General features: G+C 43.9%; 1 protein-coding gene across 1 annotated transcript in view; it reads left to right on the top strand.

The window, feature by feature from the left end:
* LOC144821391 (sodium-dependent phosphate transport protein 2B-like) overlaps positions 1-14,218 on the top strand; it is a 159,324-nt gene that overhangs the window by 11,303 nt on the left and 133,803 nt on the right. The window contains exons 3-4 of the mRNA XM_078678372.1: positions 12,996-13,071; positions 13,165-13,326. Of these exons, the coding sequence (XP_078534498.1) occupies positions 12,996-13,071; positions 13,165-13,326 (238 nt within the window). The remainder of the gene's footprint in view (positions 1-12,995; positions 13,072-13,164; positions 13,327-14,218) is intronic.

The following is a 14,218-nucleotide window of genomic DNA, read 5'->3' as shown; positions in this document are numbered from 1 at the left end:
ACAATGTCATACATTCACCCCAGTACAGAGATCTGGGCCTCAATCCATCGTTTTTTTGCTCACAATGCCATTCCAGTTTGGACCCAGCCATATGCAAATCAGTCTTGACCCTGCGCCCAATTGTAACAGTCCGGACTGAGCTGCCAGGCCAGGTCCTACCTGGACTGGAAACAAGCATCCTAGAACCGGTTTTGGGCTTTCAGCCCTCATCAGCCAGGATAGCTTGACTCCAGTGGCATGGAGAGCATGGACCCACGTCTGGACATACCCGTCCCACTTGGGGTGACAAAAGCAAAAAAGAACAAATGATGGACAGAATGCAGAACAATGTCGTACATTCACCCCAGTACAGACATCGGGGCCTAAATCCATCGCTTTTTTGCTCACCATGCCATTCCAGTTTGGACCCAGCCATATGCAATTCAGTCTTGACCTTACGCCCCAATGGGAACAGTCCAGCCCAAACTGCCAGGCCAGGTCTTCCCTGGACTGGAAACAAGCATCCTAGAACCGGTTTCGGGCTTTCATCCCTCATCAGCCAGGATAGCTTGACTCCAGTGGCATGGAGAGCACAGGACCCACGTGTGAGCATAACCGACCCACTCGGGGTGACACATGCAAAAAGAACAATTGATGGACAGAATGCAGAACAATGTCATACATTCACCCCAGTACAGAGATCTGGGCCTAAATCCATCGTTTTTTCGCTCACCATGCCATTCCAGTTTGGACCCAGCCATATGCAAATCAGTCTTGACCCTGCACCAATGGGAACAGTCCAGCCCGAACTGCCAGGCCAGGTCCTCCCTGGACTGGAAACAAGCATCCTAGAACCGGTTTCGGGCTTTCAGCCATCATCAGCCATCATCAGCCAGGATAGATCGACTCCAGCGGCATGGAGAGCACGGGACCCACGTCTGGGCATACCCGTCTCACTCAGGTTGACAAATGCACAAAGAACAAATAATGGACAGAACGCAGAATAATGTCTTAAATTCACCCCAGTACAGAGATCTGGCCTAAATCCATCGTTTTTTTGCTCCTGCCATTCCAGTTTGGACCCAGCCATATGCAAATCAGTCTTGACCCTTCACCCACTGGGAACAGTCCAGCTCGAACTGCCAGGTCAGGTCCTCCTAGGACTGGAAACAAGCATCTTAGTACCAGTTTCGGGCTTTCAGCCCTCATCAGCCAGGATAGCTCGACTCCAGTGGCATGGAGAGCACGGGACCCACGTCTGGGCATACCCGTCTCACTCAGGTTGACAAATGCACAAAGAACAAATGATAGACAGAATGAAGAACAATGTCATACATTCACCCCAGTACAGAGATCCGGGCCTAAATCCATAATTTTTTTGCTCACCATGCCATTCCAGTTTGGACCAAGCCATATGCACATCATTCTTGACCCTGCCCCCCAATGGGAACAATTCAGCCCGAACTGCCAGGCCAGGTCCTCCCTGGACTAGAAACAAGCATCCTAGGACCGTTTTTTTTTTTTTTTGCATACTTGATATTAAAAGGCAAGAATCCTTCATTGTAGAAAAGACAGTGTGGTGGTGTGAAACTGAAGTGATTCTGGCACAAAGGATTAAGTTTGTATTGTATTTCAGCATAATTTGCGTTAACGTCTGTTTTAACTACTAGTCAATCTTGATGTGGAGTGCACCTAAGTTGTTGTAAAACTTTCGTTCACTAATTATGTTAGCCATTACCTAGTTTTCTTTATAGTAGTCAATACAGAAACTCAAATGACAGATTTTTACCTGATAAGTCCGCAAACTAAGAGCTAAGCAACTGAATGTCAGAATATTACTTTTTTACTATATTCTACCATGATATTGCGGCAAAAAACAATGACTAAAATGTGAAGAGGGTAAGTATACATAGGTATGACTAGATTTAGTGTACTTAACTCCACGTGAAGATACCTAGATTGTTAAGGTGCTTATATGCAGTGTTAAGTATAGTAAACCTATATTTACATTTAAATACTTACTTTGTTGATGTTTTGGTTATCAGTATTTGTGCTACATTACTATGGTAGTACACTATTAAAGACTCAATATCATATATCATACCAGACGAATAGGAGCCTTATCTATAAATCATAGTTCCCTTTTAAATATTATCTATAGGTTAAAATCCCTAATGTCACACTTTGTAAACATAAATATATATATATATATATATATATATATAAATATATATATATATATATATATATATATATATTGGCTTTGTTCAATGGGGAGTTGCTTAGCTGTTACACTCAAACCATGAGTGAGGATATATGAGAGGTGCAGCATTGGGTACCAGATGACTTCTAGATACACAGAGCCACTCTTTGGCCTTGTGAAGGTGTTTGAACCTTGGAAATGCCCAACTAAATTAATGTTGCAAACTCAGGTTTGGAGTTCAAAAAGGTTTCTACTCATAAGACACATAAAGGGTAATTCCCCAAAGTGGCTTAGAAGGAAAGATTTGGAGTTACAAGAAGGACACAAAGTTATACTTCTGTGCATCCGAAGTACCTTGGGTAATGCAAAAAAGTGTGACATGTAAATTAGGCTCATGCACTTCAAACAGTGGCTCTGAGTCACAAAACAATTTGAACCATGATTTGCACATTACTAATCCCTGGTGCTTCACGGATATGTAATCCTTGTTTGCTCACTTACAATATGGGGATCAGAGGAAGTACTAGTCTCAAGACATCTCACCATTATAAACGTGCAATTACGCAACTGGCCTTCCATTAAATTCTTCCCCCGGGTACTCAAGGTGTGCTCATTGGAGCCTTTGGGCTTGAATGAGATTTTTAATTTTGAAAAGAGCTCCATAGATGTTACTTTAACAACAAGGATGTGAGTCTTGGAGAACTGTTGGCATCCTTTCTAGATGATCCAACCCATACGCACTAATCCTAATCCTAGTATCAGCATTTCAAATCCCATCGTCCTTTCTCAAACCACAAGAGATCACCTTCACTGGAACTGTGATCCTGAAACTTCTGTATTTATCTAGGGCAATCCTATCCTTTGATGAGAGATCCAAATTCTCTAGAACATTTGGTAACTGTTTATCACCTTTAGGGCATCAGGGGCAGAAGCCTTCCATAAAACTCCTCAACCATTGGATGAAATCAATTAAAGCTTTAGTATATCCTTTGATGAAGGTCTCCTTCCCTATAGATAACCAGTAGTATCCTAACATAAAGAATGTTCTCATGGGTCAAAGATCACATTTTCAGGCTTTTGAAATTTTCCTGAACTGCAAATTGTGCATCTTTTGACATATTTGCCCATCTTTACTGCTTGCAAATATTAGATATGGAAACTTTACTTCTTGTGGATGTGTATTTGTCTGTAAACTGCTAAGGGATCATCTGTAAGCTTCTCTTTCTTGCTATACTTTATTAGTAATGCCTGGCATGAGGGAAAGGGACTATGGGATAACACGTATATTACTTACTGGTAATTTCTTCCACACCATGGCCTACTATTCCTCGTCACAATTGCAACTGTTCTTGGTTATGTTCAGGAGGAGGAGACTGAACAGCCTCATTTCGACACTTTAATAGATTGGCTAAGGAAAGAAAAAAGGAAAAACAAACAGCAGTTCCTGTGCAGGAGGTGGGGTCCCCCTCCTTGGGAACAACAGTCACAAAGAAGAAATAGAGATTACTTATAACGTTATGGAATCATAGCTTGGCCTGTCCTGGTACAAGCACAAGAATAGCTGCCCAGTAAAACGTTTTTGAGGCGCATGTGTATGTAGGTCATCCTGTCCATATTTTTCTTTGCCTCGTGGCAGCACTGTCAAGAGTGGAAAATCACTGGGAACATTATTCACCAGGCTTTGCAATTTTTCAGGGCCACGGATCATACAGCAAAACTAATGTATAGATTTTTACACTAACTTGCACTGTTTATTATTAAGGACTGCTAACACTGCTAATACCATGAGATGTTGTCAAAACGCGGATCTGCCTTGTTTACTCTTAACCTGCAGGAAATACTTTTTTTAATTAGGAAAAAGCTCCTCGTAGTATGGGTGTCCCCTGTAATTGTTGACCCCAGCCAAGCAAAAACATCAAACATGCCTGCATGGTGGTAATTGTAGTCCTGGTTTTATAATGGGGCATACAGGCTACAAGTCTCAGAAGTCATCACAAAAAACATGGGCTTGATAAATCACACATGTATGAAACCCCTTGAAGGTGTCATGGGAGCTAACTCTGACAGGCACACAATATAGTGCCCACACCATCAGGCTTACTTCGCCCTGCATGCATAACTTACATACCAAGAAAACCATGAGACATATTTGTGGGAAAGCAGTGGTGCAGGTTTATTTCGTACAACACAGGTACTGGTAGGTGGGTCATCTTACAGGCGATCCAAAGCGGCAGCCTCTCGCTGACCCGCATGCCCAAGGAGCCATCTTGCACGGCGAGTCGATGCTCAGACGGTGCAGTACATTCACTTTATTTTGTTAGACTCCCGCCCCCCCTGTCAGGGCGGAAGATGAGGCACACCCCCGGTCGGTTCAGGCCCCCCGACCGCCCGAAGGACTAACGGGGCGCCGACGCTGCTGGAACCCCCTCGGCTCCAGGTTCTTGGCTCGGGCACCCTACTGTGCCGGGCAGAGGTATTTAGACTGTATCCTTCTGCCGCAGAGGTACCCCTACTGTCGTCCACAATGAGCCCTCCCTATTGGCGGTTGTCCGGGGGGGGCGGCAACGAGGGCGCGCTGCTGGCTGCGCTCGCCAGCTGTGTGGTACTAGGGCGCTGTCCCCTCATACTCCCCTTCGTGTCGTGGTGCCAGCGGCACAGTCAGGCAGTGCCCGATTCACAGGTCTGACGGGTCGGTGTGGGGGACGTTTTTGGGCTGCTTGTGGTCCTGTTTTATTGGCTGCTGGGCTGGTTTCTACAGTTTATTTACCCAGATATTACAACAAATATTGCCTACAGCAGGCTCAGATCCAAGCAGTCTTTCATACCTTGCAAAAGACGTATACAGCGTGTCTTTGCCAATTTAAACGAAACATGGGCCACTTTTATAACTACTTCAGTTTGCCAGTTAGTTGTGAAACAAATGTAGCTCAATGAATATCGGTTTTCAGGAACCTTCTGTACTTCGGGTACCCGTGGGTACCAGGTGCTCTGTCCTTAGCTTGTCCTTTCGTATGCGTAGAACCACCCTTGGAGACCCTGGGGTCAGTGTTTATGAAGGGAGCAGCAGGGAATGAAGGCGAAGACCTGTTTGCATCCTGTGATTTCCACCCCTTGCTCTTCCGCTAGTACCTTAGGGGTAAATAAAATGCTGTTGAGGGAGTAAAAGTGGGCCAAAGGGTCAGATATTTAATGCCAACAGGTGTGTAATGTCCGTCACAGACGTGGGAACACTTGAGTTGAGGTGAGACTCTGAAAAGGCGCTTTTGGTCAAACTATAAATTCTGTTGTTTGTTGTCGGCTGTGGGAAAGTTCGTTGGCATCATTGCAGTGACTGAGGGCGGGAATAAAGAACCACAGCCACAGCCCTTTTTTATTAAGCTTGGCTGACTGGAAATCTATAGGAGAGGTGCCAATGTTCAGCTATAACATAAACACAGCCTTCAATTCTCCGCCGTGCGCGGCGCGCGCGATATTTAATATTGACGGGAACAAAGAGGGGGTCCGCAGCCGCTTCGCCTAGAGATTTGTCCTGTTTGCTTTGTACGGGCACCACCCCATGGTCACGTGCCCTCTGCATACAAAGGGCATTTAAAGGTTCGGATGGAAACATGATCTAGTTGGGTAAACCTCGTTTGAATTGGGAAATCCCTTCCCAGTAAATGTGTGTTTACTTCACAGATTTCCTCCCAAGAAAATGATTTAGAGATAATCTCTTCATCGTGTGATTGATGGTCACTTTAAAGAATCACGTGTTGCCTCGTTAGAATTGTATGGGCTGCGAGGTTTGATGTAGCCCGCCATGGTTCTGTTGCCAAAGCTGTGTTTGCTAAAGCCCAGCAAGGTGTTGCCCTGAAAAATCCAATCAGTGCAGCCCTTTGCTTTTAAGATGTTTGATTATTTTAGTTATGTTTGAGATGAGCTTTCCGAGTGCACGTCGTGCTCCTTGCGATTTTTGTAACACAACAAACGAGCCTGCAGTTTTGTTTGGACAGAGATACCGACGGCGCACACTCAGGTTTCCAAATAGAAGTATTAACCATGTGCTCAGTTCGTTAAACGAGTTTAAAGAAATTCGCGCCCAAGACCTAGTGGACGTCTTTTCAGCATTTCAGTGCGTTTTGTAGAAAATGAGGTAAGATCACACCAGATGCAATAGGCCAGCCGGGCAAGCTGAGCGTGCTAACTGCAGGGGCACTTTGTAGTACAGGGGCGACATCTTGCGTATACTGATATTAACCCCAAGCCAACGGAGGAAAGTGCAGGAAAGGTAGAGTTGCTGGCTGCATTCATGCTGTTATCATCCTGGTCTTTTCACCTAATACACAGCCCGGCCACCCAGTACGGTCACACCTGCCCACGCCAGGCTCCATGGTATCGACCACAACCCGCTCACCTAAGACACAAAGACACCTGAGATCCTCCATGCAAATCCAGCCGACCGCTTAAAACCACACACCTACCTGCAGTAAGAGCTGTGTGAGTCCAACATGCAGCAACAACTGACTTTAATTTACCTAAAAACAATGAGAAGTCACAGATCGAGATAAAAGCAAAGCGGTGTGAATGTGGGCAGCTTTGGGTGCCATCAATACCATGTTGAAAAGGTGCTTGGAAGGAATGCTTTGAACTGGCAATATGCCCAAACAAGGTATGTATGGAAGATGCACATGTGATCCTTCAGAAGTTGTGGCATGCTTGGTATAGAAGGACAGTACACACACAGGAAGTGTGTGATGAAATAAGTCATTGGAAGGGTAGTCACATGGCAAGGGTTTGAGTTCAGTCTGGAATTCGAGTTGCAATGGCATGGTGCACAGGTGTCTGTCAGGGGAGAACAGGTACGTTTTAATGTGTTGAGGTTAAGGAGAAAGGTAAAGGATTCTGGTGGTTCCTCTACGCCGGAACCACCGCCAAACTCCAGAAGAGACTCCAGCGGATCCAGAACGCCTCGGCGAGACTCATCCTCGACATCCCCCGACGCAGCCACATCTCCGGACACCTGAGAGATCTGCACTGGCTCCCGGTCAACAAGAGAATCACCTTCCGGCTCCTCACCCACGCGCACAAAGCCCTACACGACCAAGGCCCGAGCTACCTCAACAACCGGATCAACTTCTACACTCCCAAGCGCCTCCTCAGATCAACCAACCACGCCCTCGCCGCCGTCCCCCGCATCCGAAGAGCGACAACAGGAGGAAGATCCTTCTCCTACCTGGCCGCCAAGACCTGGAACTCACTTCCGACCAATCTGCGCCTGACCCAAGACCACCTCTCCTTCAGGAAGAAGCTCAAGACCTGGCTGTTCGAGCAGTAGCGGCACCCCCCCCCCTCCCAGCGCCTTGAGACCCTACGGGTGAGTAGTGCGCTCTACAAATGACCTGATTGATTGATTGATTGATTGATTGAATGTTCTATGTAACATTAACATGTTTGAAGGTGTTTTCACAGTACACAGCAGTTAGTAAGAGTGCTGCACCTAGCCCTGGTAATCTAGGAGGTTGTCACTATCCACCTCAGTTTTATTTAGCTTCAGCAACTTTGCCAACCACGGTGTCATCATGGTAAGTATATAATTATATTTTTTATCTGCACATCTGCTTAGCTTTATTTACCATGAATGTAGATGTTAAGTCGATAGAGTGGATGCAATAATTTTGTCATGAGGTGAAACACGTGATATAGTGGGGGTATAGCAGCTAGGAATGTCCTTTGAACCTTACGAATGTGATGAGTAAGGAATTATACAGGCGGTCATTATGGGGTGATATAACTAGCAGATGTCTTTTAGAGGTGAATGAGAGCGGGTAATACATGGTTAGGTGGAGGGAAAGTATGGCGGGTGCAGTATGGGAAAGGAGAGAGTAAGAAAAGAAGTATAGAAGCTCAATTACCTAAGGGTGTATATCTAAACAACAGCTAATCATCTGTTTTTTAAAATGTATTTTTGGTTTTATCCTTGATGATGGTATGATCCTTTTATTCCTCTCATATTAAGAGTAAGGAAAGTATGTTGTGCCTGCCAGTGTCTGGTGGGTGATTATGAGGTCAGGGAAGAATGGTGCTCTGAGAACATTCTGGAAAAGGTTGTTTGTTGAAGATTGGTTGATTCAACATCCTGCAAGCTCATCTCAGGTAATAGGCATACCTACCTGTCCATCACAGTTAGCCACAGCTACCAAGTTCACAACAGCATTGACATGTCAGGTAGAAGACAGTGACACTTCTTCCAGCAGGCAGCAGGTCAGCCTGGACCAGTACCACGATTCATTTATTATAACACAATGCACTCTTGGACTCCTGACTTCCTCCTGTGCACGATAGGTAAGATGATATGTGGGCAAACAACAAACAAACCTGATTTTTACAATAATGTATACATTTCTAAACTGTGCACAGACAATGGGTTTATGTGGGAAATAATGAAAGGAATGTATCACTGACAGTGTTGGAAAATTTAAAATAGAGCACATCAGAGTGTGGGTAAATCCATTATAAAAGGCAAAACTGTGTGGGGGAAGATCATGGATAAAGTTCAGCCCTGGTAGGGAATTGATTTAAAGAACACTGCAGTGATTAATGGTCAAGCTCTTTGTAGGGAGATCATAAGGAGGGCCCATAAGGGTGTAGGGAAATAGCAAGTAGCCAAAATCATGAATAGGACCGAGCATTGTGTGTGAAATTGAATGAAGCTCATTAAAAGAGCACAGAAGTATGTGAGGAGTTCATGCATGATGCACGATGCACGACACTGCTGGTGAAGTTTTGGGGAACCCATGAAGAATAAAGCTCAAAGCTGTGTGGGGAACTTGTGAATAGAGCATGACTATCATGGAACTGAATTACCTCTACTGGGGCAGCAAGCTGAGCTGAGGGACCTGAGACATTTAGCACTTTCCATTTAAATAAATATCTAGATTCTTATGCGAGGAACTTTGTTAATGTGCTGGATATGGAAGAAGCTTTAATTGGGAAGCATTACTTCCCTAAAGTGATTGGTCTAAAATTGAACATCTTAAAGAGTTCTAGATGTTAGGGCTTTAGTCACATTTTTTGCATACTAGTGAGTGTTCTGTTACTCTTATTGCTTCTTTCTCCCAGCTTCTAGTAAACCAGTGTAATAAAACAAGTGCAGTTTCAAAGACAAACATAGCGCTCTACAGTGATATCCAGAGTGCATGCACAAAATGCAGCACAGGCTGCAGGCGTAGAGTATGCTGCTGACATACTTTTAAAAGATGCATCAAAGAAACATTGCATTAACTTACACCATCTTCCCCCTTTTGAACCGAAACAAAACAAGAATAACTTCCTAAAACAACACCTATGTGAGTGCTCAAGAAAGCAAAACATCCTCAAACCGCTTTGGCATTTTCCTGACACGGGAACTGACTGAACCCATGCCTGGACACTCACTGACGAGACCTTCACTTGCACTTGAGCTTCCTTGGTTAGCTTTCAAGCAATCATGCCTTCAGTTGGGATTTGAACAGAGGGTTGGAGCCATTATGCCCAATCAGCACTCATTACTCTATCTCTCCTTTCTGTCATAATACCAACTTGTTCTGAGGTCAGCTTGACCAATTGACACTTATTCCACCAACCTTTCCCCAGAAAGAGAACAGCCCCCTTGCTGACTCTATCCACCTGAACAGGCACTAAAAACTGGGGATCTCCTTTTTGGGTTCTGATAGGACTCTTGAACATTACCCGGTCACCATGCACCACATCCACAATGGCTACAGAATGATTTTTATCACACCTCATCTTCATATCAGACTGCTGCAAATACACTTTAGAAGCCACTTCATCCCTGGATGGCAAAACCACATCCTCAACATGCGTCTTGTTACACAACCACGAGGGACACTAAGATGTGTGAACCATCCTACACCTGAGCAATGAAAAAGGGGTGACCCCAGTCGTACAGTGTGGAGATGTGTTGTAACCCCACAGCGTTTGATCCGCAAAAGATTCTAGATCCAAACCTGATGCTAAAGCCATTTGCACACCTTTGATGATCCTGTTGGCGCGCTCAACAAGACCATTGGAAGATGGGGTATATAAAGCAATGTTAAGTTGCTTCACATCCATGCTCACCAAAAACTTGCACATATAATCTGACCTGAAATAGGTCCCATTGTCAGAAACTACAAACTGGGGAGCTCCTTCCAAAGTAATTTTTTTTCTACAAAATATGTAATGACTGAGTCAGCATCAGGTGAACCTACAAACTCATAATACACCCTCTTCGAGCAATAATCAATGTTTAAGTTGGACCTGAAAAATCCAAACCCAATTTTTCCCAAGCTGTCTTGGGAAAAGGAGTGGAATGAAGTGGGACGTAGATTTCTCCAATGCTTATCAGACAGTAAATATTCTGGACATTTATCAACCATGGCCTTGACTTGACTGTCAAGGGCAGGCCACCAGTTGTGCTGTTTGATTTTCATGCATATTGCAGTACTGTCCAGGTGCCCTGTGTGTGCTTGAAAAAATATGACTGTGTAAATCAGAGGGAGGAATACATTTGTCCCCCCCTCAGAACGATGCCATTTTCGACTGACAGTTCATCAGAAATTTGTGCAAAGGTCTTCAACTCCCCCACCAAATTCCTAACATCAGGCCAACTATGCAGAATGTACTCAATAACCTTGTCCTTTCGATTAATCACATTCACACACAACAGACTGGAAATCAGAAAGGGCGTCAGTAAGTGCAACATATTCAACTTCATCAATGGGGTAATCTTCATCACACTCAAGAGGCATAGGAGACAAACAGTCAGCACGAACATTCTTGCCACCAGAAATGTGACTAATAACACAATTGTATTCCTGGAGCTTCGAGACAAGTCTGGTAAGCCTAGAGGACATGCTAGAGTGCAAACAATTCGAGAAAACACCCACCAAAGGTTTGTGATTTGTAAGTAACTCAGATTTTGTGCCCCATATGTATGTTTTGTGGACAGCCCACACGCATGCTAAGGCTTCCTTCTCAATGGTGCTGTACTGTTGCTTACAAAATCTCAAGGACCTGGATGCAAAGGTGATAGTTTTGTCTCCATAGGAGGCTTTCTGACTGAGAATCACACCCAAACCCTTGGCACAGGCATCAACTGCATTGATGGAGTTGCGGTTTTCACAAAAAGCACTAAGAGCTGGTGCAGTAATATTTAACTCCTTGACTTTCTCAAAGGCTTTACACTGTTTATCTGACAAAGCAAAGCTATGTTCTTTTCTGAGCAATAATCTCAGTGGTTCCACAACATGGGCATACCCAGATACGAAATGGGCATAATATTCTGCTAAACCCAGAAACAATTGCAGAGCATCTTTATCCGCTGGGACTTTAGCATCACTAATGGCTTTGATAAGTGACATCTTAGGACTCTTGCCATGACTAGTGATCATGTGACCCAAATATTCCAATTCATTTGTTGCAAATTAGCATTTCTTCAGTCATGCCTCTCTCCAGTAAGATAGTGAAAACTTTCCTCTAATTTTTGTTATGGTCATACAAATCTTTGCCATAAACCAAAATGTCATCCTGGTATGCCTGCACTACAGAAATGTCCCCAAGTAAGCTATCCATGAGCTTCTGGAACACACTGGCGGCAAACGCCAGGCCAAAGGACAACCTCAAGTACTTGTACACCGCATAGGGTTTCACAAAAATTGTAAGTTCTTGTGACTCAGAAGCTAGGGTAATTTGTTGATAGGCTGGTCTGAGGTCAGTGGTGGAAAACCACCATGCTCCCCCAAGACTCGCTAACAATTCTTGAATCTTGGGTTGCGGGTGACAATCCAGAATTATGTTCTTATTAAGTGTACGCAAGTCAGCACACAACTTAATTTAATTATTCCTTTTGCGCACTACGACAATTGACACCACCCATTGTGACGAATCTATGGCTTGAATGCTGCCTGCGACATCAAAGAGTCAAGGGTATTCCTAGGTTCGACTCTGGCACTCAAAGGGACCGGGCGAACCTTATGAATTACAGGTTAGGCACCAGGAATTACTTACTCTTATGCTCAAACCATTTGACTTTCCCAACTTGGTTGAAAAACAAAGGCTCAAAATCAGCCAAAATGTCACCAGTAGACTCATGAGAAATACCAATCAAAGAAATAGGTGCTTCTCCTGTAATCACTGAATTGGGAGAGCCTGGAACTAAACGTAAGCCCATTTTAGCTTAGTTTCTCCAGCCAACAATATCCCTACCTTTTACAGCAACATAAACCGTAATTTCAGTTTTTCTTCCAAGACATGTCACTTTGGCATTAAAATATCCTAACATGTTGATGTATTGTTAACCTAAAGCTTTAGGGTTAACATCAGTTGGTATCAAGCAACAATGTTAACCCCACCGCTCATAAAATGTGGAATCTCTTAGGATGGTTATAGGTGACCCTGAATCAGCCATAACTGTGTCGGGAAATGAACTAACTACACACAAAGCGCATGTGGGAGACATTTCAAATGAAAACACGTGCGCTCTGTAATAATAACACAAGAGCAGTTTCAAAGACATACATAGCACTCGAGAGCATGCACAATGGCAGAACGCACTGCAGGCAGAGCGTGTGCTGTTGACATACTTTTAAAATATGCTTTAAAGAAACATTGCATTACATTACAGCAAGATTATAAAATGCTTTTCTCTATACATGATATTTTCTAGGTACATTTTAAATGAAAAAAACAGTGACCTGTGTTTGCCATTGGTCAATTGGCTCTGTTCTTTGCACTGCTGGAATATGATTACATTTCACATGGTTTTGACTGTTTTGGTTTGTTTTCTTCCTGACAGAAAATGGCACCGCTCCCAGAGCTGGAAATCTCCAACTCGAAAACCAAATCCACCAATGCCATTGCAAATCCCTATGGTAAGTATCATGGCATGCGAATCACGTGAGAACGTTTGGATGTGCTTTCTGTATGGCCAATGCTAATAACTGTTTAACTGTTTATCCCTACAGCAAGCTTCAAGTTTCCACCTGAGCTTGACATGGTTCTGCCACCAGCATATTCCACACTTTCCCTGGTTAATAATGCATCAGGGGAGGTCGACTCGAAAGAGGAAGTCGCCGTTGACCCATGGGACATGCCGGAACTGCAAAGCTCAGGCCCCAAGTGGTCAGGTACTATGCCAGTTACCTAATCTGTTAGTCTTCTGTGCATATGATTTTTGTTTCGATTTTGTTTGTGTTGGAATGACATAAAATTCACTCGGCCTTTCTACTTATGAATCATCAAATGACAATGTCTTCTACAGTGGACTTATTTTTGGACAGCAAGTCAATGGTGTAAGAACTATAGGAGGAGAAATCGGTGGCACTGGTGCTGCTGCAATCATGCATTGAACATTTTGTGGTTACATCGGTAACACTCATCCCCAGGGGTGTCATTAATCCCCCACTATCACAGCTTGAGCAGGGGTTGGGTGCCATTTGGTTGTTCTGTGAAACATTTAAGTTGTTTATGGCTTATTTGATTTTAATCGGACACTCTGGTCTGCAAGAAGCTCATAAATAAATAAATAAATAGAATCTCAGTGGAAGGAAGGGGTTGAGACGGTGTGGAGAGAAGGTGGGATAGAGAGAAGGATGGAGAGCGAATGGATGGATGAAGAGATGGATGCACACATAGATGTATGGAGAGCAGGGCGAAGGTTGCATGGAAAGAATTAATGAAGGATGAAAGAGGAGCAGAATGAATAGATAGATGGCTGAATCAAGATAAAAGATATAATTATGATGATGGAAGGAAAGAAGGATGGATGATTGGTGGATCGATGGATGGGTGGAAGGCTAGCAAGAGGAAGGATGAATGATGAATGAAAAAAGAAGGATTGAAAAAGAAAGAAGGACAAAAAGAAGGAAGAATGGATTCAAAGAAAGCTGAATGGATGTAAAAGACAAGGCAGGAAGATGGCCGGCTAAGAGTGCAGAAAGGATGGGAAGAAGAAATGAAAGCCAGATGGGAAAATGCAGAAAGAAGAATGCGGAGAGGACTAAAGACTTAAAAATGGAT

Source organism: Lissotriton helveticus, chromosome 2_2, assembly GCF_964261635.1.
Source record: "Lissotriton helveticus chromosome 2_2, aLisHel1.1, whole genome shotgun sequence".
NCBI lineage: Eukaryota > Metazoa > Chordata > Amphibia > Caudata > Salamandridae > Lissotriton > Lissotriton helveticus.
Note: the sequence above shows the minus strand (reverse complement) of the source record. Positions and strands in the feature narration are given on the sequence as shown.